The sequence below is a fragment of the Zychaea mexicana genome (genome assembly GCF_025766255.1).
Source record: "Zychaea mexicana strain RSA 1403 chromosome Unknown BDB00scaffold_168, whole genome shotgun sequence".
NCBI classification, from domain to species: Eukaryota; Fungi; Mucoromycota; class Mucoromycetes; order Mucorales; family Lichtheimiaceae; genus Zychaea; species Zychaea mexicana.
This window is the reverse complement of record NW_026516831.1, coordinates 43461-69939: the sequence shown is the minus strand read 5'-3', so window position 1 is coordinate 69939 and position 26479 is coordinate 43461. Positions and strand designations below refer to the sequence as shown.

Sequence of the window (26479 nt, the reverse complement as noted above, 5' to 3'; positions counted from 1 at the left end):
TACTACCTGTTGAAACGCTTTAACGGTGAATATCACCATGACAACTGGCATAAAGAAAGACGGCATTATACTTTGCAGACAGGTGTTACTAGGATCTAGGTGCTCTTATCATGTACCGTTTCGAAGGTTTGTATAGCAATAATTGAGAAATTAATTGAAGACTACAGCCGACCGTCTAATGGCTCTACTACCTTCCGTATGTCACCAAACTTACATTCGAGGAATCTTTGTTCCAGAGATTATAACATCTACTGTCAGTGCTCCACGCAATCAAACACATCTTACAAGGTGCTTGTAGTAGCTCACCCTTGCTGTTGACATCTATCTAGATTCCATGATAATCTCCATTTCACTGCGCTCCCAACTATAGGTGTGTGCATACTCTGCTTCGGATTTGTCCACAATCAAGTTCCGTCACTTGACCACTGTGTTGGCTCCTCCTGTAGCATAGTGACGAATGCAGCATCGTAATTTTCACACATAGTAAAGTAGCAACAGCTAAGAGAAAACAATGATATTACTTTGATATATGAATGGAAGAATGATTTGAAAGAAGGCTCATGCTAAGCTGATTATGGGGAGGGGGAGAGAGGAATGGGAATAAGAGTTTGAACTACAGAGACAACATATACAATGAAAGCGGATATGACAGGGTGAAGTAATGAAAACAGGTCATTACTATGAAACGATATAGGGTCATGATCCATGTTACTCATGGATATATTTACGACACTTTGGAGAGGAACAGTGACATCTAAAGGTCCCTTTTCCAGGTTTGCCCTGTGGCACGCTGACATCGTCATCAGCCTTGATTCTGCCTTCGTAATCAATTGTCAGCTCCTCGCCCTTTTTGATTGCACGGTTTGAGAAGAAAGCCAGTCGGTGGAAGTTCGGGTCGCTGCTATCACTGTAGACTGCGTAGACGCTCAAGTTGGGTGAACAAGAATGGTTGAAGAAATGACTGGCGTTTCCGAGCAAGAACGAGTCAATGACATATTCGACGCTTTCTCCAAAGTCCATATCGAACAGGTATGTTGTACCAGCCTTGTCATAAAATTTGCCACGGAAATTTCCCTGACGGTTGTTGATTACTTCGCCCAAATACTGCTCCACAAACATGCCTTTAGGAATGTCCTCCATTGCCTTAACACCCCAACCTTTAGCCGATGTCTTGTAGATTTCAAGAGGCACCTGGCGCCCCCGCTGAACAGTACGGTTTCGACAATGTTTACTACATCCGCATCTTTCATTGCATTCGTAAACTGGCGTGCCTTGAGGGATCTTGATGCGACCTTCTGCAGTATACACGCTGGCTTCATTATCGTGGCATACACCGGAGCATCCTTTCTCGTCACAGTCGCACTGGATAAGAAAAGCGGGATCTGGAGGGGAAACATTGTCGCCGAACACAAGGGAATCAACATATACAAAGTCGGTTGGGAAAGGATCGCCGTCAACAGTATTGACAACAGCCACGGGAGGAAATACTCCCTCATATACACTGTGGGTATCAGATTTGCGAACTAGCTTATGGGTATGCTCCTATAGTACGGGAGAAAAAAGAAAGGAATCCTGTGCGTCAATATTCCCCCCTTATTGCCATCGCACTCCTCGAAAAGAATGACCTACTTGTGCGTTCTGAATGGAAGAGTCTAGTGATTGCAGGAAGACTCGGATCGTCTCGTTTGGATGGCCTCTTTTGATAACATTCCAACTGGGCTTGAGCTTATTGCATTATAGACATGTGCATTGGGGGAGTGCGTGTAAATGTGAGTACGGCGTATTTTATCAATTAGGGAAACTTCTATGTCACACGAACAAGTTGATAACTAAGAAACAGAGTACTGCATACCTTTTCTGGAATCTCGTACTCAAGTTCCGGAGATACTGTTTTCCGAGACGTTTTGCGGGGAGAGGTGTTCTTTGGCCTATCACCTGCTGACCGTTTGCCGATTGTCGACTTCGAATTGGTTTTTGAAGCTAACGGCTCAGGACCAGGCGGGGGAGCAGGCGATTCAGATGCTGGCAGCTCTGGATCATATGTGTTGCGGAGTACAACACGATCGCGGGTATACAAGAGATTAGGGCGGTCTGGAAAATCCTGCATCAGCTGCTGTTCGAACTCTACCACCAGAGATGTATTGCCCAGAAGACAAGCTTCCTCTTCCCAAGTATTATCCTCAGGAGCGTAATCTTCCCATTCAATCAGGTAGCAACACTTCTTTCGCTTTGAGATAAGGAACGCGCAAATTCATTAATATTACTATGGATCGAGTGAAGAGTGTACCCACTAACTTACAAAGAACTTCCGGCCTGCTACGCGCTTCACCTATCCAAGAACAAACCAAGAGCAAAAGTGTGAATCAGTAAATGACAACACTCGATCTTGACATCATATTGAGGGACATTGTCAAGACAATTAGTAGGTAGCTAGGGAAGATCAAGAACGAAGGCTTACATAGTACTCATTCTCATTTAAAGTCATTTTTTGCTGGAAGAAAAGAAAGAGGACAGTTGGAGGAAGAGAGGTGGGGTAAGCGCCTGAACGCGTAGTTTAACGAGAGCAAAGAAAGCAGTTTGCAGACAAACTAGGCAGTTTATTGGCTCAAAAGGAAAGTTTTGATGACGTCGACAGCTGCTGCTCCGTCCAAGCCACTGCTCGATCAGCCAGTAATATCTGACGTTTAGGTGGCACCAATGATTTGGTGCAACTTTGAATGATTGTTTCATTCCTAATAGCTAAGCAACTACAGCAATACATGGATCTAGCCTTTAGATGGAGTGCCCTAAGGGATGGGTGAGTAGGGAGCACAAAACAGGCCGGATTTCCTTTTATGGCACATGATAATATTGATCATTTCTTAGATCTAGTAAAAGAAAGAGTATTAAGGCCATTGTCAGGTGCAGGTGGCAAGTTCAGCAATAGTGAGTCTCTTTGTGTACCAAAGATAGAGAAAGTTGTGGCTTTAAGCATGGGTTCTTTATTTTTTCATGAATTTTCATTAATTAGTAAGAAGACAAACTCAAAAAACGCCATAGATATCAATGCACTATATCTATCAGTGCGATGAAGTTACTACATGTGAAGTCCGACACAAAGAAGCAAAACGAGGGGGCTTACGTCTTTCCTTAATTGGCAACCATATATGGGACTTGACAAGAAGCATCTTTGGATCCATTATCAGGTCAGTTATGGCACCATGTTTGCAAGTCCGCCATGAAAAAGTGCAAGGTTGTAGGCAACCGAATTATTGATATACCCATGATAGCTAGTAGTAAATGTCTCAGGGCCAGGACTTACTAATGATTCCAGGCTCACTGTGGCGAAACAGTTGCTTGCATAAAGATCATCAACAGTTGCTGGGACGATCTATGCCTCTTCTTATAAGTTAAAAATGTTGTAGTGACATCTGATCTTCGTGAAACAATCTGGCAAGAGTTTGGGCTTTATCATCTGTAAAGGCATCATGTCAAAGTACACCCAGAAATCTATTATTTAAGTCATTGTGGTGGTCAATGAGGAAGCACGTGACGACGACGATGTATAGGAAAATATAAAATCAAAAAGGCAGCCTGACATAGCGTGTTCAGGTTTATGCATTGAAGACAATCAGTAAAAGCTCTCTAACTTTAATGAAAATATTATTAACGGCTGTTTGGTAACTTTTAGTAATACATACTAGTGGGGAAAATAGGAATGGGGTCCCAGTTGACTAATATGCCATAGTGTCGTTTTTTGTACGCTGGTGTAAGATAAGCAATAAAGGCTATACTGTCGTTGCTCGTTCAGATTGACTCCTAAGGTTGGGGGCTTTGAAAGGTTGAATTCAAATGAAGGTTAGAAAGGAAGCAGATTGGTTATACAAAGAGACTATTATTATATTTGACCTGAGACTCGCTGCACTTTACCAAAGGTGCTCTGTAATTGAAGGTATGAGGAGTTACGGCCTCCATCAACCATATGTTTTGTTTTGGCTGACGCCACGAAGAAGCGATCCATAGTAGAGTATAGAGGAAAGAAGACCCTGATCGAGATGAGCCATATCTTAAACACGAAGACACCTGAGCGCATACTGTACCACCCTGCACACAGTCATGCAATATTTCACCACTAAGACACAATTCATGGCCAAGGTTGATTATGATACTATCAGTACAAGAGTGAGCGTTTTGAGAGTAAACAGGAAGCAAACGCGTCCACAAAATATATGCACAGCTCAAATAAAGATATATGAAGGAAGCAGACTAGTGAAGCAAGATGAAGAACAAGAGGAGAAATTATTTGAAAGAGAACACGAAAAAGGAAAAATGCTACCTTGTGTATATGTCCTAACTTAGCGCCCTGATGATTAGTCCGTTTAAAATGATGGAACTTGTCTCGATATACGTACCACATCATGCACACTTAATTGTCTCAAAGTTAATTTTGTAAAGAGTGCATATATGCTTTTTAATTTATGATTTTTGAGGAACTTTCTACAGGGTTGACCTAAGTAAGGACTGAAATGTATCTGAGGTGGTCTTAATCCCAGACCAATATAACAGTACAGCCGAACTTAGTCATTCAAGATAAAGAGAAGAGACTGTCAAAATCACATCAGCACTTTTTATAAGTGATCGCAAAAGATGGAAAGGCGTGACAGCTTAAGAAATTTGCTTACAAATGAGTGCCACCATTGCCCTTAAGATTAAGCTTCACTATTCAAAGTAGGCAAGTAGCAAACTAAAATAAATAAGCACGTACAATATAATATCAATTGAAGTACTGTATAGATGCAGTCCAAAATATAGCCCCCAATATCGAAGCGGATGGTGGTAACTATAAACGCTTACCAGTTATAAAATTTGAATGTTATATATATGATACCATGGTTTTCGGCTTTGAGCCTTAGCTGAGCTTACGTCCGAATTTGTAGTTTCTAGTTAGCATCAGCAAGGATATTATCTTTTGCAATGTTGGCCTAGCTTTTTTGTAAACTGAATAAAATAAGAAATATGGGGTTTATTTAATGATTGAAAAGTACTTATTCTGCCCCAAATTTAACTGTGAAAATCAGTTGGGAGAGAGTGTAAAGACAGTTAAAAAAATCTTAAAGTGCCCTTGTCATCTTGTTTCATTAGAAAATTATATATTTCGGCCGTATGAGATTGTAAGCAAAGAGAGAACGGGAGAGGCAAGATCTTACTACTACAATAAGAAAAACAAAAATGGAGGTGAAAAAGGAAGTTGTAAAGAAGTAATAATAACAAACCGAGTTTATTTCTTGTATGAAAAGTGGTTTGTTTTTCACCTCCATTTTTGTTTCTCCTATTGTAGTAGTAAGATCTTGCCTCTCCCGTTCTCTCTTTGCTTACAATCTCATCGGCCGAAATATATAATTCTCTTATGAAACAAGATGACAAGTACACTTTAACATTTTTTTAACTGTCTTTATACTCTCTCGCAACTGACTTTCAAAGTTAAATTTGGGGCAGAATAAGTATTTTGCTGAGGAATATAGCACTGGTCGTTTTAGCACTTGTTGACATGAGAAATTGATATGAATATAGCTCCTGGTGTTCGGAAACCAAATAACGAGGATCTCAGTCTGTACTGCTGCTGTAAGGTATTATAGATAATACAAGCCGTTTAGCGATTTTGAGTCAAAGAACAATTGGTTAGACGTGCAGCTATAGCGAACAAGACAGAAGCCTAATATAATGTTGTAGTTTCAAATAAAATTTCTATGCGAATTATAAACAGTTTCTTTGAAGATTGTTCGTTCAACGCCATTTTCGATTCTTTTTAGCTGTAAGATGCGGACAGGTACAAGACAAGACAGACAAGGACAGAGAGACCGAACCAGAATGTATCAGGTGCTTTCAGCAGAAACAGGACAAGACAAGAAGGAAACCTGAAGGTAGAAGACCTGATGATGAGGGGAGAAACAAGGAACAAGATATAGGAAGGATATAAGATAACTGACCGACGTTTTACTATTCAAGGACTATGGTATCATATATATATTTATCTTTTACTACGGAATTTAATGATGTGAATACACGGAAAGATTGGTAGTAAGGTTGATAATTTGGATGTAGATGGTTGATGATATTGCTATTGTACTTGGGGATTTGACATATGATCATTGAGATTGAGGTTGATCACTTAGTAGAGGTCAAGGAATGTTCATAGCAAGCTGTACTTAGGGTTTTTATATACAATTAGAAGAATGGCTTTCCTATCTTTTATAATTATAGTAAGCACTTTTGCTCTTAGCGTCTCTTCTAGGTATCACCTTTTTATTGTAAAATTGGCTTTTACTTCTCTTCGTTTTCTTCCTTTACAGTAATTGTATTATCTACTTGCTATTGGTTGGCGTTTTTCCTTAGCAGTATGATCGTTCGCCATTAGTGCTTCTCTTTGCTAGCAAGATACTTGGTGTTCGTGGTTGCTGCATCAGAGCTCATTTAAATGTGGTTAGATGTCTATCATACGTCGCACATTTATGCAAAAGGTATTTTTATAGAGCTTTTCTATTTTTTATGAGGGGTTTTCTACTGATTTATGTGCCGGTTTTGAATGATTTCAGAAGACATTGCGCAACTTATGTAAAACCCCTACATTGGTTCTCAAGTATTTTCTGATGCGCTTTTTACTTTCTGACGATATAATATACCATATATGCTTATATGATAGAAAGAAGAAGGAAGTGATATAAGAGACCTTCATTTAGTGAGAAAAAGAACTCACGAACTATGATAAGTTGTGAGAAGAAATTTTATTGTATCGGTGTGAGAAACCGATTTAATTGGGATACACAGTGTGCTATTAAGCTAGTTCTTGGTGCAGGCAGGTGAGCATGCCCACTGCCTGTTGACCAACGTGATTGGATACGAAGTCGGCGTCCTCAGAAACACGTTTCCAGTGCGCCTGCCAGATAGCGAGGGCAGTACAAGCAATAAATAGGTGGAAAAAGAGCTTCTTGTATTTGTTGTTAATGTGTGGCGGAGTAGTGTGTGTAAGATGGAGGTGTTGGTGGTCAAGAAGATGAGGTGTGGCAAGAAAGACGGCGGTAACTTGGTCCCAGACTGAGCATTTCCTTGGACTGGACAGGTCCAGATAAAATGTTGATCAGTATCACGTCGGTCACAGAAAATGCATGAGTCGGAGGGATAGCTGTCCAGGATCAATTGGTGTAGACGAGCGCGACAGGGGAGCTTGTTGTGGTAAAAACGCCATAGAACAGTATGTGCTCGGTGCGGGAGTGGTGCCTTCCAAAAATGTTTCCATGCTGCTCGGGTTGCCCGTGGATAGGTGACAGGTAATGTTAGCAGAGGCGCGAGATGGTTTGGCGATACAATTGGTTGGTCAACTCGTCGATGGCAATTCCTGTCAGTAGGGTAGGGTGGACGTGATTCCTGGGGTCGTAGGTCGCACCAGAGGCAACGTTGTGTGCGTCGCTGTTGACTCGAAAGGTATTGAAAAATGGCGGACGAAGCTGGTTGCGAGAGAGCACTGACCCAGATGGTATAATTCGAAAAAACGGAGGAGTCGATTACGATGTTGCTCGCGTGGCGAGTGTTTGGTACGGCGTAGCAGGCCGGTGTGAGGATCCAATGTGAAGCTATGTTTAACCTGCAAACCAGTCCAATTGTATCGGCAGTTGGTGACTGGGTGGCTGGTCGGATTGTTCGGAAAAACTAGCTGGAGCGGCAAGTCTGCAACTGCGTCAGTAGTGATCGTCTTGAAGTTAATATCCAAGGCCAATGAATCACAGGTCTTGAGAATATTGCGTAGAGTTTTGATTGATTTTAAATTAGGTGTGCGGCAGCTGGCAAAGGCTATGGGAATCAAAAGACCTTGGGCGTCAGCGAGCACGACTAAAACTATGATAAGTTGTAATAGAGAGCTTATTTATATTAATCTGAGTTCAATAATTTAATATACGACGACAGCTTCTACTGGACACCCAGCAGTATTTTCACGAACACCATCAGGCAACACCAAAGCGACCATAGCAAACAGAGAGGAGACCACTGACCATAAGGGATGGGCCTTGACCTATGCGAAGAGGCACCTTATTTTGATCCAGCCAAGCTCTACTCTATATCGTCGTTGGAATAGAAAGTGCACTTGTCATGTGTCATCAATATGAGCTCTTTGCCAGTTGGTCCATCCAGTGTTGTTGGCTCGTCTTACGGAAAATCCACTGAGGCATACTCGTGCATTTTTCAATGATATGCCACCATGAGTGCAGCCCATTCTATCCAATCTTGCATCATATCTTCACGCTCATGGCCATCTGTATAGACCTAACAAAGAGATACATAAGATCGGTATATGTACAACGAAAGAAGATGACCCCATCAAAGAGCAATAACAAACTGATAATGATGATAATACTATATACATCCTTCTTTTGTGGCGAGCCACGGAAGCCCCAATGATACAACTGATGCTTGTTAGTGGCAACAGATATGGTGGGATTTTGTATGCCTGGATACAGATCAGGTATTATAATTGCTATTTGTATGTAGAGCGTTTTTCAGGTCCTGGGCAGTACACAAATTTAGTTCCTGTGCTCGCATCCATCCCTTGGCGGATTCCTTGATATTTTCTTCTCACAATAAGAGCCGGACATTCACACGCATACCTTGGTTACTGGGTGTGCTGGTACAAGTATTCAGAAGCTCCTTCATCCATTTGTGGTTTTGCCAGTACAACCAGTCAGAATTTTGTTGAATACAGCCTGTAGTTCCTCCTTTGCCAGGTAACATGAGCATGCCACTGTCTAACTTGCGAGACTTGTCTTTCTGGGGTTTGCTGTGCCACTTTTGTTCATCACAGATCTGGGACTATGCAGAGCATAACGCACTTTAAGAACTTGTTTGCGTAGTCATGCGTCATTGGAAGCAGCTCACTTTATTTGTTTTTTGGCACCAGCTGCAAGCTCCTTCAAATGAGTTAAGAAGATCTTGAGCGACCCTTATTTAAACTTGGACTATTGACCTTTTCTTTCATTATGATCTTAACTATGTCAGACACAACGTAACATCGTGGAATTGAAGGAAATACATATTATTTGCCATAGTGCATAGCAAAGATTGTGAATAAAAGTTGTGCTTCATTTCATTTTCGATGTACAGTATCCAGCATAGTCGTGCATGGTCGAATGTTAAGTATGGATTCTGTTAAAGGGACTTTGAGTCTGCCAGAAAAGAGATTGCTGGACCATTTACGTGATATCATTTACATAAATTTCTGAGAAATCAACGTTGCATGCCTTTGGTTCACAGCACTAGATGTTGTGTGCTCAGCAACAATCCTTCTTTATTCTTCCCAACTCCATTTCTTTTCTCTTGTCTTTAATGTTCTCAATTGCAATGCCACTTAATAATACACTCGGCTCTCAATTCCAAGCAAAGAAAACTGGGTCCAGGACAGCTCCAGTTCAATTTTATCATGGAACTGACCTGTCAAAAACTGACCTGACTCGAATTTGTCACAGGGTTTCTCGTTTCTCATGAGGGCTCTTCTTCATTGGAACACTATTACTGTGTACACCAATGCTCACCAGAAACGACGAGAGATTACAGCACAGAGAAACAATAAAACATAATCACAGCACTTAAACTAACAGTTTAGTTTGAGAAGTGGTGTGCCAAGACTTGATACATACTACAAGAAGGCAGCTCTAATCCGCGGCATTTGGTTGGCACCTCAGCTTATAGTAGGCTGCACATTCGATGGCTTCACTTACTAGAAGTTGTTCAACTTTGAGCTCTTTTATTTTTTTGTTAAAATGGCTATTTTAACAATTTATAGCGCACAAACTTCTCTATAACATCTGTAAATACGTTCTACATATTTATTTTTTTCGAAATAATAGAAAACTGTTTATGCTGCCTACTACCAATTTTAATATGGTCACGCATAGCTGTAGTGGTTTGATAAGCAGTTACGCTTCTTCACCATATAATATACTGGACAGCAATGGTTATGACATACTGGGAAAATAAGCATATTTGAGACAAAGGAAAAATAGAAGTATTACTGTTAAGGAAAATATCACTGAATTTTTATATCAATCAAAGGGAATTCGCATCATTATTATGTGACTCAAAACTATCATTTTGAAAATGCATAATTCTAGATGCTATGTAGCAAAGTCTGTTTTATATTGAATAGTTCCTAGATAATTTTCCCCACTTTTCTAGTACTAATAACAAATAACAAAATATATAGTAAGAAGTAAGAGGGCGCCGTACAAGCTATTGTTGTATCCAGAGAATTAGGACATCAATCAAGTTCCACAAGGATAATTTCTCTATATAATAACTAGTAATAAGAATATTTGGAACTCTCTGTTTCTCTCATAATAAAAACATGACTGCTAAGAGTCTCACGAATTATCTCGTCCCATTTCCGATCCTCGACAAAACAGCTATTATAGAGTAAAATATGTATCCTTAAATGCATTCTCTATATACTTCATTGGAATCACATGAATCTGTAACATAGTGCTTCTCTTATATCTATTAAACTGAAGTTTGTAAATGCACTTGATATACTTCAAATATGGGTGCTTCCTCGATCATTTTCGAGAGCCCTAACGAATAATCCTCTTGCAAAGCATCATACGAAATGACACGGACAAGGTAGAGCCCTACACAATACATTTTTAATAGTAGTATGTTGTTGCAGGAGACTTGATGGCTAGTTATTCAAGGGTAATAGTTGTAGCGATGTACTACTAAAGCAATAGCCAGTATGACACTCCTCTGCTCTTCTGACACCTTCGTATCTGCACAATAAGAGTTCTGCCTGGTTCTCTGAGCATATACTACCTTCATCTGATCGGTCTTAGAATATAATTTTGGCAATTAAATAGAGCATTGACAGCTGAATATCAAGGAAAAATGCAGAAAATCAGACTAGCTGTGTCAAAAAGGCCTGCAACTGCAATGCAGCAACGAAATACCTAACGAGTTCCCGTGGCTTTAGCCAATCTCCCATCGATGAAAACACGCCTCCACATTCCACAGCCCAAGTTTGTGACCCGATCCCAGGACTCTTCCAGTGTCCATACTACTGCAATCAGAAGAGTTAACATTCTTTTGGCATTCTACAATTTACAAAGGTGACCATCGACGTTTATAAAAGGAAGCTAACTACTTCAAGTCCATTGTTCCAACTCTACCTAAGGCTATGCACTAGCAGCACACCTTTAGCTAACCTGTCAAACAAGCCATTAAATAACAACAAGATGACGTTTATACAGCTTAAAAAAAAGTCTATTCGATGTCTTTGAATATTTGGTTAATTGATTTAATCCTATACATACCAGCCACAACTCGTGGCCACATCGACTAATTAGATGGCGGATGCACTACTACCAACTAGAAGCACTATTACACTACATGCCCTCTTCTGAGAGATGTGCTGGCGTCTCTCAAGCCTACGATCGGCCATCCTCTGGCCTCTCCACAAGATACTCACATCATTGATCAAAAGAACATGGAATCTCTGAGGGCAAATGGTCCAAAGTCTGGATAGCTCGCTCGCCACACTGGGCGAAATTGATCGCTTGAGTCACACCAATCTTGACTACAACAACGACGTTGAACCACTCCTAATAGACCCTGAGCCACTTTCACAACAATCATCTCTATATTTACCCCACCGCTAAGTGTGGTGTTTTTTGTATAATACAGTTGTACCCCGGTTTTTGCAACCCCCGGGTTTGCAATTCCTCGTATATCTGCAACTTTTTTTTGAAAAATCCAAAAAAAAACTTAGTAGTTTCGCAAATTTGCAACTTGCAAATGAGTTTATACGATTTGCACGTTATCGGGGTAAAAACAGCTTCAATTTTTGCAATATCAATTGAAAGAAGCATCTGTTGTGGATTATGAGGAATAAAATGATACGGTTACTGCAAGATAAATATGTAAATATGAAGATGTATCTATTGTCGAAATAAAAATTATTACTTGGTAATTGAGCCAGTAGAATCGGGACACATATATAGCACTGATTGGGTTGAATCCAGAAAAGAAATGATGAAGATATAAGAAAAAGTGAATACACTACATATAGATATAGAAATAAAATGTTTGCTCAAATGAGCTTTCAACTACATACATCGAAGAAATCATCAAGGGATGATTGTCGGGAGAATGATTGCTGCCTGAGACTCTCTTGAATCCTACGCAAAGACTTCTTTAAGTCTCAGTCATCGATATTATCCAAAAAGCTCAAAACTCCTGCACTTGCAACCTGTTTTTCCTTCGACGTTGGCCCTGAAATAGGCGAATCAGCGTTTTCGTCCACCGCCCGCTCAAGTGCTCGTCGTAGGTTCCTCTTGCTTAGATGTGAACTTGTGGAACGATTTTGTCATGCTTAAAAGAGCTAATAATTATCAAACCACTAGACAGCTTAATAAAAGAACGGTCTTATATATGCAAGTATGTAGTAACATTTAGAGCTGTATGAATATCCCCACAGAACGTATCGTACATAATCTCTGACAGATAAACAATGGGCTAGTGTTAATAGGATGACTTATCCAGTGTCTATTTGAAGCAGAATTGTTTACCTCGTTACTTGCAAATCCTCACTTTTTGCAAAAAAAAATTCGGAAAACCCTCGGTTGCAAAAACCGGGGTACAACTGTAACACCTAATGACTTGATTTTCACCCTTGCTTCTGTTGTATGTCTTCTCGCTTTTTCTTTCTTGCACTGTGACTTCCCTGATGCTACTGTACCTCTATTTTTTCTTCTAATTTTATTTTCTCTTTTCTCACTGGGCTACTCTATATTCTATTGTTCTACTACCCCTCTCTGTAACAACACCATCCATTGCATCAATAGCTCTGTACCGCAATGAAGCGACCGTATGCTGATGGCGCTGACCAAGCCAGTCTTCCATAAAAAAACTGGACATTTGAGCAATTTAAGAAACATCCAAGATTATCAAGACCCGCCTCTTATATCGGGCTCATACTTTATTTTCGTCACGCTTTCAGATTTATGTCTTGTACAATACAGTATTGCTCATCAAAACATTTCAGAGGTCAACTAAGTATTTTAGACTACAAAGGACGCCAAAAATACGTATCATCAGATGTGTCACCCTAAACATAAGGACTGGTATACAGTACTAACTTGATCGTTGGACAAATTTCTATCGTTTTTCATAGCTAGTTGGAGACATGATATGCATTTTCTGATAGCTGCTGTATCCATTCTGGTGAAAAAGCACTCCTAGAGATTGCTGAACGTTATAGTATCGTTAAATAAATTTAGCACCTGAGGTCCCGATGAAGTGCTGCTTTTCCAGCATGTGTTACTTCCCAGATAGATGCTCCAATTACATATCCCAAAATTTTGGTAAGGAAGAAGAAGAGGTAATTTTGAGAGTGTCAAGGGCGTATAGGTCTAACTTTTCAGTTGACTACTGTGGCCTTTTTTCCCTTTATACCAGGTGGTAATTTCAATGTGTATATTTATAAGGTGCCGATAAGGACAATACAAGACAGAAAGGCCGGACAAGAGTGTGTTACATGCTTCCAGCGAGAGCAGGACAAGTCCAGAAGGAAACCGGGAGGTAGGGGACCAGATGATGAGGGAGAGAACGAGAAACATAATAACTGACTGAAGTTTTATGATTTAAAGAGTATGGCATATACATTTTCTATTCAAAAATTTAATGATGTAAATAAACGGAAATATTGGCACTAAGGTTGATAAGTCAGGTGATGATGATTGACAATATTGATGTTGGGGGAATTAATATAATGCATATCATATCATATGATCATTTAGACTGAGGGATGATTATAGCAGAGTTCGAGGTATGCTCATGACGATATTTATATTCTGTGATAGAAGCGATAGGCAACATCCAGTGTTGCCATATTTAATAATGAGGGGCGTGTACCAGATACTAATATTCTTTTTTCTCTTCTTAGCTTTTGTTTTCTAGTGTCAAAAGTGTCAATAAGGACACGTTTTCCTTTGCTTTCCTACTGTCCCTTGCATGTATGAGACTCTCTCATCAGGTAAATGAGCGATCACTACTGTGATGACTATCTTGTTTTTTTCATCATCCCACTGCTGCTACTCTGCCAAGGACTCGAGCCAATTTTGCCATTTAGACACAGGCTGGCAGATTATTACCGAATTACCTGGTTGTAGCACTCCATCTATGTCGCACAAACTTAATAAATGTGTAAGCTACACCTGTGCCCCGTCACTTTCTCGGTATTCTGAGAAAAGGCAGCAGTATTATACTGTTCCATTCGAAATCTGAAAAGTAAGCCACTCTCAATGCAAGGAAAAAATAGTCAATTTTTGCTATTGCTGTCCAGATAAGGATCAACTTCTCACTAGTAAGAATTTTCTTCTTACTATCGCCATGTCTACCGAGTTCGAATTTTGCTATATTGGTTTTAAAGAAGTATGTTCAAAATGGCTTTTGTACATGAAGTTTGCAAATTTGGATCTTGTAGCAATGTTTCGTGCATGGTTGCTTTACCGAATTTCTCCTTTTTAATGATTAATCGATATCTTTTACTTGACAATATCATGTTGGTGGGCTGCTGACAATTGATTGTTTTGTTTAAGCTGTTGCTTGGCATTTTTAAAAGTTCGCATCCCTACTTTCAAGTTAGATTTTACAATAGCACCTACTTATGTTGTAGTACAGTCACAGTAGTTCTGCCTTCATTATACGATTACTTACATATCATGAGTTCTCACTTCTTTAAAGGGGCTGTAGTAGTAGCATTGGTGTCTATAAATTTCGCTCTATCTAGTGCTATATTCGTCGAGATATCAAAGGGCACATCTCTTGACTGCTGTATGACGAAGAAGAACCATTACGCAAGATACTACTTAAGACCCTTGACTTGTGTCGTAAGGACCCTTGATACAATGAGAAATGAATGTTCGTGCATTTAAAAGGTACGACTTACAGCTTCGGAACTAGTACAGTAATACTACTATTCGCTCCCACTCGATGAGTCGACCTTTGCACTGAAATACTTCCGGCTCCATCGTCTTATCTGGAAAACTATATGCTGTTGACGCGACTCCCTTCTCACGAATAACAAGTTCCCATCGACACGTTCAATTACTCTATTAATCTGATCGACAAGTGATGAACCTGGTGCATCTAACAAAAGACATACAAAGTGTGGCGTATTGTGTGTTTTTTGTTGCTCTCTTTCAAGATCTACTTGAGCTTTCTCAATTTGGTAACTAATGTAACCAACTCGTTTGTTTTGTGACTGGACACTAATTCTTCTTTACCGTCAATTATGCATTTTTCAAGTGGGACGTGGTGCACTTTCTGCCACGTGTTGAAGGTGCACTTTTTAGTGTACACCTTAAACCTTGTTTTTAAAAATTGGAAGGCCTACAAAGGCAGGCTGATTCGGCTGTTCGATGATGGATGATAATATATAATGTCAATGTTCTAGTTATTTGAAAGGTTTGTGGCTCAAACGCACAGGATAATAGAGGATAATATGAAACAGAAGAACGTCGTATGCAAAGCTCTAGTAGCGGTGTCATTGGTTTTTGATTAGCTATCGCCTTTGACTTTCTCCGTTTTGAAGAAGGCTTAACTTGCCTGTAAATCTCACTGTTATTGAGCTGTTGGCTGTCCGTCCTTCATCATCATTTCTTAACACATGCTTTATCGTATCATAATGGAAGTCGCTGGAATGACTCCGACATCAGCACAGGAGCACCTAGCAAACATACAGTTGCAATTCGCTATATTATCAGTTCTTCTATTATAGGCTAGTGCCTTCTTAAGAACCAACTAGGTATATAAATTATTGTGCAAAGTTATCGATTACAATATATAACAGGACTGGAATATTGAACTATTACTTAGAAGGCAAGAAAATACCGTTCGTGCTGTTTTCGGCGACACCAGCTATTTAGCTATTTGCCAAGTAGTCGGGGCATGACGGACTACGCTTTCTGTGCCCCGAAGTTTCTACCACAAGTCGAATATTTAAAAGCGACAAACTTTTACACGACACCCTGGCAATACTTTATTCGGAGTCAAAAAACTGGAACGCGATGTGGCGGGCCACTGATATGACTTTTGCATTTTTTTATTATGATGTATTGAGTTATTTGCTGGACTTTCGTCGTGTTTCTTAGAGGGAAAAGAAAGGTTCTTGTTTAAGCCGGCATCATGGAATGAGAGCTGGAATATTGCACTCTTGAATATGAAGCGGCAGTAGAACCTCACATTTATTTGTTTACATTTTACATGTAAGAAGAAAAGGGAAAAAGAACGAAAGTTGCTCCGGCGGCTGAAACGTGTAACTGATAACGCCCCATTGCAGTTTTGTACGTTTACGTCGTCTTGTCGTCCGTGTTTTGACAGGGAAGGGTTTAGGGTTATCTTAGCCCCTGCACATTGCTCTGTGTAACGTAAATAAACACTCTAATGCAAGACGTCGCTTTCTTTCCTCGGCGCCCTTCACCGTAGATTTAGCATTTCAAACTTTTCGTACGTTGGCCATCCCAATGACAATTTTTTTTTTCGCTTAGAAAGAAGTTGCCGTACTACATGTATGGTTCCTGGAAATTCGTTGCCAAGAAAAATGTATTGCGGGGAATGAAAATCAAACATGCTGTTGTTGTTGCTATGGAAACCAGGAAGGCAGAAGCGGCATTCATTAGGAAGCACACGTTGGACTCCTACACGAACTCAGGCGTTTTTTGACTTTCTGCTACACGAAAGTCATCACCTTATCTCTCGCGCTGACGACGACAGCTATAAAGCCGGTAAAGAATTGATTGTGCTCTGGATTTTTTTTTTTGCATAAAAGCACATCAAAATGTGAAAACGCTCCCGGCGCCCTCCCCCGTCCGAAAATCGTTGTCAGACGATGTTCGTCATGGTATGGCGAGCAATGCTAAGTTGTTGAAAAAGACATGGTAAACGTAGATAAAGCAGTGGCTGATACTGTGCAGCATTGCGCTGCACAGCTGGTGTCCAGCGAATAAACTGTTCATGCTATTTTTTTTTGCAGTTCGCCTCGTATTTAAGATGCTCATGAGCCTCGCACGATAAGAAATGCTGTCGTATGCAATAATAAAATGTATGCAATATGCAACAATGTCATCTATGTAAGCTGATATTTTATACACTAAATCGTCGCGATATGACTGTACGGATGCCCGCAGTTTGCTGCGTATGACTTCCACTTTGACACTTTGACAACACAATCAAATCTCATCAAGTTTCTCACGCTTCGCTATCGCTTCTTTTGATTTACAATCAGATCTCGCACCCTCTTTCTACTGTTCTCTTTATATTTTGTTAAGCATCGTGGTGTTTTCACCTCAGTCTAGCATCGTAGCAACGTGAAGGCTGCAGTATCGTCCAAATAGCTTGCAACAAAAAGGAATTCTGCAAAAAGGTGAGGAACGGGAATTTAAGTTGGTGGGGCCACTGATTAGATCTTTCGAGCTGGGATATTGGCCATTCTTGGGGATGAGTATTTACCGTAAGAGAGTGATCTGCATCTATTCTTATAAAAAGCAGGATTTTCAACCCCACAACTTCTGATATCGGCCAAGCTACCAAAAAAGAATGTATACAATGACTATGGAGACTGACAAAATGAGCAACACACGTCGTTAGTTGTGCTATCTTGACTGGATAAAGAGAATTTGGATCGGCGGCGTCCTCTTGTCCAGAACGACAGAATGCCGAACGTATGTTTTACATTGTTATTGTCAGCGAATTAGCTGACGATGTATGTATACGTAGCTGTACTTATTCGTTACTATAAAAACGCTCGAAATTTTGGCCGAATTCTGGACGCATACGTACATGGGGTTAAACGAAAAGGCAACCGAGCAACTCGCTGCTTCGCGCAGAGAAAATCCCAAAAATTCCTAATGATTTTGCTGTTCTTCTTACTAGCGAATCGTAACAGCTTTGACAAGGAAGAGACATTGACCGGCATTCACGGTGGCCACGAAAGAGCTGAAGAAGCCTGCCACAGTTTAAGGGGAAGGACACTACAACTCTATATTTAAGTGGAAAAAGGTACTTTTAGTAATTTAGCCCATTATTCAATTTTTCGGTCTAAAGTAACAATTACTAAAAATACTCTATATAACTTTTTCTTCCTTGCTTCTGCTGTTGTATTAAATATGCCCGTCCCTTGCGGGAAGTGACATGCCAAAAGCGAATGAGAAATTACTAGAGTTTAACGTCATCATGGTTGCTTTCAGCCTGTGAGCAGCACATATTTGGCTATTTCATCATTAATCAGTGGGCGTCTTTTGCTCTGCATGCACACTGCAGGTTCTATTTGTTATATGTCCGTTTGATGCTTTGATATGTACATAGTGGTGGTCTGCAGTAGTCCAATTCATTTCATATCAACCGATAAAGAAAGCTTACCTACGGCGGATAGTATTTGTCAACACAGACATAAAGCCAAGCAGCCCCAACCCCTCTGACTTCCTCCGTTACTGTATATTTAACTACTAATATCAGTATGCTGTTGTCTAATGGTGACATTGCTACTGTAACAAAAGTTATCATTTCTTGTATCGATCACCATCGAAAACAGCCATCATTCCAACGATTTAAACTGACGAAGGGCCTCCTTAAAAGCAGATACACAGCGATGCGTTGTTACATCTATCAGTCGCCGCAGTAGCGTATACTCTTTTTGAGTATGCCTCACGAACCATCCGTTAGGCTTACTTGCTAATATAGAGCCTACTCTAATAAATAATAAGGGTGTGTGAGCACTGAAATGGTCAATGTAACGAATATCTATTATTAAGTACGTAGTACAATTGTAGACGATCCTATGTAATTCAAGCGTCCGCCATATACCCGACCACGTGTACTATGTGATATCGACGCTATTCACGTTTTCCTATTGAAGCTCATTTCAAGCGGCCTCATACAACATTTTAGGGGGGTTAGCCACACGGTAACAATAACAATAACGGCTGTAACCATAATATTTAGTGTATGTGGACATGAAGCGCGTACTATGGTTATGTAACTTGATAGGGGTAATGGTTATAGCAGCCCAGGCGCGATGCGCGACGTTTACGAATTCTACTTCTTTTCTACTTATTACGAGTATCTTGACGGATGCATTAGTCGGTGGTATAGGGCACATGCTGCAGGGCAGCTGCTCTCACTGGATATGGGTATAACTGGAAGGATGAAAAGGGGCTCGGCTCTATGTGATCGACAAGAAGATGCACATACACTTTGCATGAAGGACGTGTAGTACAAAGTAATGTAAACAAGAACAACAACAGCAGCAGCAACGAGACACTCATCAACAACAAACAGCAACGCAGAATTCGAAACATGTGAAAGTCTGAAACGTAACGCACGTTTGAACGAAAGAACACTTTTTGGGTGGTACCCCAGTTCCAGCATCTTGTGACTCCAAAGCAGGTTTCTTCTTTTTTTTCATTTCTTGCGTCAACCCTGTCTCCTTTCCTTATTAAAATAAACGATTACTTTTTTTCTGTTCCCTCTCCTTTCGGTTCTTTTTTCCTTTCCTTTCTTTTTCTTTCATTACATATCCCATACGCACGTACACATTCACTTGTACAATTGTATGCTGCATTGGTGGCCAAAAAACATTCAATGGCAACTCCACCATTAGGCCTAATCGTCGCCTATGTTGCGGGCGGCTTCACTTTCTTTCCGGTCGTACTGCTGATTCTCTACATTGTGCATAAAGTGTCCGCATTCGGCACCTGGACAGTGCAGCAAGCGGCCTATGAAGGCGATCCCAAATACGCAGCAGCAGCAAGAAAAGCAACTAGCAATAACGCCTCTATCTCCACGTCCACGATATTATCTTCGCTGTCGTCTTCACCTTTGTCATCGTCGCAGTCGTACAAAGTGGGGTGGCTCCGGGTATCTCGGGACGAACAACGGCTGCCTCCGCCAGACGCAAGCATAGGCGACATGGTAAAGAACATAATCATTGCCGGCAATAATCGCAACAATGAACAAAACGAAATCTATTTTGCGGCCCTGAAACACACGACGCTATTTCTATACGATTCGGAACGACAGCTGGATTGCAAAGGCGTGATACAAGTCAACCAGCATAGGGTGATGACACATCCACCTGGTTTACACGACCACGAGTTGTTTACGAGGCCGCATCTCATCAAATTGACGCATAAGGACAAGGATTCGCATTACTACATCAATTGCAGCAAATGTATCGACAAGGAAGACTGGTACTTGGCACTACTGCGTGCTGCGCGATCTTCTCAGGAGGACGAAGAATCGATGCATTTTGATCAAGAAGCCATGAACAAACTGCTCACGACGATTCACAGCGACGAGCATCATTTCCAGACCCAATGGTTCAATGCCATGCTAGGCCGGATTTTTTGTGCATTCTACAAGACCGATGCGATCAACGACCACTTGTACAAGAAGCTTATTTCAAAGCTTGACAAGCTCAATGCCCGTCGTCCCCCATTTCTCGGCGAAATCACTGTCCGATCAGTGGATGTGGGCCATGCACCGCCGTTTCTGACCCAACCTCGGCTGCTTGGCTTATCCCCGACCGGCGCGTTGACCGCTGAAGCCAACTTACAATACGAAGGTGGCATCCGGTTCGAAATAGAAACCGTGCTCAAGTGGAAATACTCGGAACATCTGCGCCCGCTGACGGTGGATCTGGTGCTGGCCATCACTCTCAAGTCGCTGCGGGGCAAGTTCTTGCTCAAGATCAAAGAGCCGCCGACCAATCGGTTCTGGTACGGGTTCTACGAACTCCCCAAGATGGAATGGCTGGTGGAGCCGTTGGTCGGGGAACGTCGCGTGGAGTATTCCATGGTCGTCAAAGCAATTCAAACTAAAATTGACGAGCTGGTCATGGAGAATGTGGTCCTGCCAAACCTGGATGATATCACGTTTTTCCCAACCAATGGGGCAGGGGGCATTTTTGGGTCAGCAACATCTGCACCGCCAGCTAAAAATCCGGATCCACCAGAAGAAATATCACCCACGCCTACTGCTGCTGCCACTCACAAGGCACCTGTTGAACCGTCAGCATCACTCCCGGAACTGTTTGATAATAAACCGGATGGAAAGCCCAAGATGCGACGGTGGTTCACCAGCAAAGATTCGCCCATGTCAACCCCAGCAGGCGAGGTAGATGATGCTGGGACCAATGATGACGCTGATGATGTTGTGGCATCACCACGACCACTAGCAAAAATGACAACATCGCTTTCAGATAGTGCCCGTGGAGAAAAACACCATCAGCGATCGTTTATCGATGCAATTTTGAATCGGAAACCGACAGCACAACAACAGCAACAACAAAAGCAAAAACGCGAAAAACAAAACATAACAAAAACAACAACTGCATCCTCTCCAACTGCATTCCCCAACTCTATTATACCAACAGTCGCCATTTCATCGTCACCTGACTCTTTATCCTCATCATCGGCATCTTCCTCCAGCGACCCTCCCAGCAGCAGCATTGACAGCAGTAGCAGCTTGCTACAGCAGGATGTACCACCACCATCCAAGCACCCTCTCCCTATTCCGATTATTACCACGGACGTTGAGCAGTACGACGACTCGGACCATGATTATTACGATACAGCAACTAGCAGGAGCATGACTGTAAATACAGCTTCTATGACAACAGACAGCGATGGTCAACAACGACAGCTACGATTACGGAAATCGGCATCACTGGCCCGACTCAAGGCGAAATCGATGGCGTCAACAGCGGTATCACAGATCAATGTGTCACCAAAGATGTACCAAACCGAACTGGTCGTCCATCGAAAGCCGCTTGGTAACAACAACAACAACAACAACAACAAGTGTACAGATGCAGCAACCGTGATAAGCTCAGTCCATCAATCTGCATTACCGTCTTTGGTTGAAAAACCAGTTGTGTCTATAGCATGATAAACAACATTATAGATTCCATTTCTTTGCCTTTTGTATACCGTTATTTTCTGTTGTAATATCCATTTCACACACAATCCCAACCACACACACACACACACACACACACGCATAGCCTCTTCTACCAGACATCTCAATCTCCTTTTGTTTACATAAATATATAAGGTTCATCTTTACAGCTTTACAGATGCAGTGGGATATGCTTTTGAAATGTCCACAGCCTCTTTGGATGAGGGCGGCAACGAGAATTTTGCATCCACCTTGGCCTGCACTAGCTTGGATGCGACCCTGATAAAATCGTCCACAGCCTTGGCGTCGATCTGGTGATGGAGCACGAGACGCGTGACCGACCCCTCGTCGCGACTGATCACGATATTGTGTTCATGCAGCGCGTCTGCCAGTTCCACGATACTGAGCGGCGCTGTTTCTAGGAACACCATATTAGTATCCACGGGCAACAGGGTCCGCATGCCGAGTGCCTCTAGTTTGGTTGCCAGCTTTTTGGTCAGCCGGTGTGTTTCTGGCATCGTAGGCACAACCGTATCAATACAATGGTGAGCGACCTTGGCAAGTAAACCCGCTTGTCGCCAACCACCACCCATCAGCTTGCGCAGGTGTCGTGCTTTTCTGATAATCTCGCTTGAGCCAATCACAAGCGAGCCGATCGGTGCACCCACGCCCTTGGATACGCACACCGAAATCGTGTCGAACAGCTGGCCATAGTCTGCAAGTGCGACCCCTGTGGCCTGGCTCGCGTTCCAAATACGCGCACCGTCTAAATGGAGTTTGATGTTTTGCTTTCGCGCAAACGTGTGAATTCGTTGCAATTCATCCAAGGGCATGACGGTGCCATTCAGCGTGTTTTCCAGCGCAATCACTACACGTATCAATTGTTTCGTGGGTCAATTCCTCTTTTCGTAATGGGCACAAAGACTTTCAAAAGAAAAACGGTGAGACCTTTTGTCAGTGCACCGCATAAGTCGTCGGTTACTATGTTTGCTTGTACATCCTCAGCAGTCAAATAGAGTTCATTTTTTGGCAATGTTGGCGTCAAACCAGCTTGTGAATGGTAGGCTATATATTGAAAAAGAGACAGAACATGATGAATTATAATTCTTTAAAAATAGCAAGGGAAACACTGCATATACCTAATCCTCCGCATTCATACAGATAGATATGAGAACGAGAATCGCACAGGACAGAATGAGGTGGTTGGGTTAATAAGGTTCGCAAACCGAGCTATATACACATCATTCACCATGACAGGTTATTTCAAACTTGAAGAAAAGAGGAATGGTTTCTCGATTACTTCTTACTTGGTTGGTCATGGATCCCGAGGCACAAAACAAGGATGCCTCGTGGCCAAACAGTTTGGCAACATGATGTTCCAGCTCGTTCACAGAGGGATCGATCTATAAATCACCCAGTAAAGGAGAATGTTAGCTATCAATGCTGTCATGCGCATAATAGCCTTGTTTCTGGACATACGCCAAACACGTCATCTTTACGCGAAGCCGACTTCATGATATCAAACATGTCGTCGGTTACTTCCGTTGCTGTATCGCTTGTCATGTCATAGACTCGCGGCCGAGAAGTAGTGGCCAGGAATCGGCGTGATGCAATGGCAGAAGTGTGTTGACGAAGCTGCACATTAGTTTTAGCCTTCCAGCAAGTATTGGCTAGAGCCCCGCGCAGCATGATTGGGGATAAAAAAGATTTGGTTGAAAGAGAAAGAAGAGAGAAACAACGTGGTCGGAGAGAACTAATGTGAACTTTAATTGGATAACAGCAAAATAGAAAGGAAAAAAACTACAGTAATGGGGGGAAAAGACAGAGTACGAGAAAGTAGAGAGGATATAGTGTATCATTCAGAAGACCTTGGATGTTTTTTTTTTAGTTTGCGACGCCAGGCTTGTTACCGTCTGCCTTGTTTTCCCCTGAACCAGCAATGGGAGAACCAGGATGCTGGTCTTGCCGTGCCATGGACGGATGGTTGCGGGTGGGTGGTTGTGGTGCAGACGATGCAGGCCAGTAACCTGCATGCTGTTGCTGTTGTTGTGAAAGATACGGGGATTGCTGTTGTTGAGGTTGTTGCTGATGACTGTGGGGCTGGGCAGCGCCGTAGTATGAAGGAACAGGGCCACCATAGTGCTGCTGTTGCTGCTGTTGCTGCTGTTGCTGTGTGGATGGATGTTGTTGTTGCTGTTGATGGTAAGGGTTAGCAGCCGCAGCAGCGGCGGCAGCGGCCATGTAGCCAGGATGATTGTTGTTCCAGCTACCACCAACATAGGGCTGATAACCAGCATTCGTACCAACAGGTGAGCCGGTTGCCTGAGGTTGCTGACGAGGAGGCTGTTGCTGCTGCTGCTGCTGCTGTTGTTGTTGTTGTGGTGCAAATCCCGATGGTTCGGGCTAAATTAAGTAATAAAAAATAAGCTTCTCCACACTTATTCCAATCCCCATTTGGTAGCGTCAAACCCAGTTATTACCTTCTTATCCTCATACGCAGCCTTACTCTTGTTCATGTCCACACCGGGCGATGCGTTAGCATACTCAGGAGCCTTTGAAGATAAACAGTGGGTTAAAAAAATAAAACTAGAGAGAGCTTCTTTGACCTATAAACAAACTTACCGGAGAAGACGATGATGCCTCAGCTGGCACGGGGTCTGGGGCATTCAGGCAAGCCTGGATAAGATTCTTGCCTTCGGGCTTGGTCACAATAGGTTGTAGCTTTACTGTCGTGAACGTGTAGACAAGACCCGTCTCAGAGACAACAAGTAGCAAAACTTGAGTGCCTGTAAGTGTGCTAAGTTCATAAGCCTACAATGTAAATTTGAAACAAACACAGTGTCAATACAAAAAAGATTCATTGATTGTCCTGCCCATTCGCGAAAAAAAAAAAAGCAAGAGGCAGCCAGCGGGAAAGGACCATTACAGCTGTATAAAGTTTTCCATGCTTTGTTTTCAAAAAGAGTAAGAGAATTACCTTTTTCATAATGCCAGCCTTGCGTTTCGAAAAGGTAATGTGGCGACGATTCTTATCCTCAATGTATTCGATTTTAATTTTGCGACGACCTGAGCGTCTGGAAGGCTTCTCAACGTCCGAGTCATCAATGGAACCATCGTCATCCGCGGGTTGCTTTTGTTGTAAAGGCTGCTGGTGTTGTTGTTGAACTGCTGCTGCTGCTTGAGCTGCTGCTGCTGCGCTGCTTGGCAAATCCGGGTTCATTTCCTTAATTGTTGGTTTGGTTACCAAATCTAGAGGGTTCACTCTTTTATGGCAAGGTGAAAAGGGTTTCTTTGAAAGCGTGACTTTTAAAATGCAGCCAATCACTTTGATTGTTCGTTTCATGTCGGATCAGAACATATCTGCGCCACTTCCAATCATATGTGATTTCGATCTCTGATGTGAAAGGTCGTCCTTTCACCATCAATCCCCCCCGCAATCCTATTTAGTCATTCAATTCTGCTGTTGCCACCATTGCATCGATCCCTTCAGTGAATTTTATAGCTCTCCGGTGCTCATTAGCATCATACACACGCCGCATCGCTTGGATACTTGAAAAACTGAAACTAGTGATATCATAATCATCGTACTATTTAGCTACGTTGTTTGCAGCCTCATGATATTTTGGGGAATTCCCCATTAATTAGCTCTTTACAAATCCAGTATAACGTCTTGATAGTTTCAAGCATTTGGATCTTTGTTCCTTTGCGCATTGTGGAGGTTCTAAAGAAACCTTACCCGGGACGCGACATTGGTAGTGGATAGCCTGATTTATTACCGAGAATTTGCCTCGTAACTTGCCTGGACTGGACACTTGTGTGTGGTATTATCACGGTCTTGGGTGGGTTAAAAAAATAATGGTACGAAATCCACAAAACCGACATGCATTTTGGGAACAAGAAGCGGCTAGCGCGGCAATTACTTAACGAGGTAGTCATTCCTTTTATGATTACTCTGGATACTGCAGACATTAGCCAGTAGTTTCTCAACAACTTTTCAACAACGTATCTTGACTATTTGTACGCTTTTACTGATATATGATGGCTATGCATTTCCTATTATCAATACTGATGACGGTGCTTCTGGATGATGGCAGTTGCTGGCGGCGTGTTCGGTGCGTGCTGTGGATTAATTGGTGGCTTGCTTACACATAACCCACCACACAACCCAACCAATTTCGTATAATCCACCACATAAGCCACATAACACAATCGAATAATAGATGGGGGAATCGAGTGGTTAGTTGGCTGCCAACCTTTTCTTTTTACCACACTTTGCAAGCTTCCGTGATTCTTTTTGATAAAGTGTCTTCCTGCAAAAACCTGTGGAAATTAACCTTACTCTCTGCCACTGCCCACAATTGTTTTATTAAATTAAGCTCAGGAGAGTAAGTAGCAAGATACACATATTTACAACACGGTGCTCAATGTATTTCTTTATGTTGACATTCGTGTGAATTGGGTGCGTTATCCATAACTATAGTGACCTTTCATGTGTGGATGTTTATCCATT

The 26479-nt window shown here is 41.9% G+C and overlaps 7 protein-coding genes across 7 annotated transcripts; 1 reads left to right on the top strand and 6 right to left on the bottom strand.

Annotated features, from left to right (window-relative positions):
• Positions 1 to 276: 276 nt before the first annotated feature.
• BDB00DRAFT_175070 (uncharacterized protein) lies at positions 277 to 2659 on the bottom strand. Its single transcript, XM_053116337.1, has 4 exons — positions 2459 to 2659; positions 2300 to 2329; positions 1853 to 2227; positions 277 to 1542 (listed from the first exon to the last, which is right to left on the bottom strand). The coding sequence occupies exons 1-4, from the start codon at positions 2483 to 2485 to the stop codon at positions 709 to 711; spliced, it is 1266 nt and encodes a 421-aa protein (XP_052973054.1). The 5' UTR covers positions 2486 to 2659; the 3' UTR covers positions 277 to 708.
• A 4430-nt stretch (positions 2660 to 7089) lies between these two features.
• Positions 7090 to 7296, bottom strand: BDB00DRAFT_743400 (uncharacterized protein; the record flags this gene model as incomplete). The annotated part of the gene is made up of 1 exon (XM_053118495.1): positions 7090 to 7296. A coding segment is annotated over one exon (207 nt), but the record flags the coding sequence as incomplete, so codon positions are not given.
• A 14-nt stretch (positions 7297 to 7310) lies between these two features.
• BDB00DRAFT_879290 (uncharacterized protein) lies at positions 7311 to 10662 on the bottom strand (the record flags this gene model as incomplete). The annotated part of the gene is made up of 7 exons (XM_053127852.1): positions 7311 to 7450; positions 7543 to 7869; positions 7969 to 8044; positions 8230 to 8295; positions 8394 to 8479; positions 8637 to 8838; positions 10555 to 10662. The coding sequence occupies 7 exons, from the start codon at positions 10660 to 10662 to the stop codon at positions 7311 to 7313; spliced, it is 1005 nt and encodes a 334-aa protein (XP_052973052.1).
• An 8754-nt stretch (positions 10663 to 19416) lies between these two features.
• BDB00DRAFT_858377 (uncharacterized protein) lies at positions 19417 to 22130 on the top strand (the record flags this gene model as incomplete). Its single annotated transcript, XM_053125862.1, has 1 exon — positions 19417 to 22130. A coding segment is annotated over exon 1 (2302 nt), but the record flags the coding sequence as incomplete, so codon positions are not given.
• Positions 22131 to 22133: 3 nt separating this feature from the next.
• BDB00DRAFT_885380 (pyridoxal phosphate-dependent transferase) lies at positions 22134 to 23532 on the bottom strand (the record flags this gene model as incomplete). Its single annotated transcript, XM_053128407.1, has 5 exons — positions 22134 to 22837; positions 22918 to 23034; positions 23109 to 23199; positions 23277 to 23372; positions 23449 to 23532. The coding sequence occupies 5 exons, from the start codon at positions 23530 to 23532 to the stop codon at positions 22134 to 22136; spliced, it is 1092 nt and encodes a 363-aa protein (XP_052973051.1).
• A 211-nt stretch (positions 23533 to 23743) lies between these two features.
• BDB00DRAFT_174776 (uncharacterized protein) lies at positions 23744 to 24537 on the bottom strand. Its single transcript, XM_053116336.1, has one exon. It carries the CDS (start codon positions 24264 to 24266, stop codon positions 23829 to 23831), a length of 438 nt encoding a protein of 145 aa, XP_052973050.1. The 5' UTR covers positions 24267 to 24537; the 3' UTR covers positions 23744 to 23828.
• A 57-nt stretch (positions 24538 to 24594) lies between these two features.
• Positions 24595 to 25051, bottom strand: BDB00DRAFT_750149 (uncharacterized protein; the record flags this gene model as incomplete). Its single annotated transcript, XM_053118601.1, has 2 exons — positions 24595 to 24780; positions 24947 to 25051. Coding segments are annotated over 2 exons (291 nt in total), but the record flags the coding sequence as incomplete, so codon positions are not given.
• Between the last annotated feature and the right edge of the window lie 1428 nt (positions 25052 to 26479).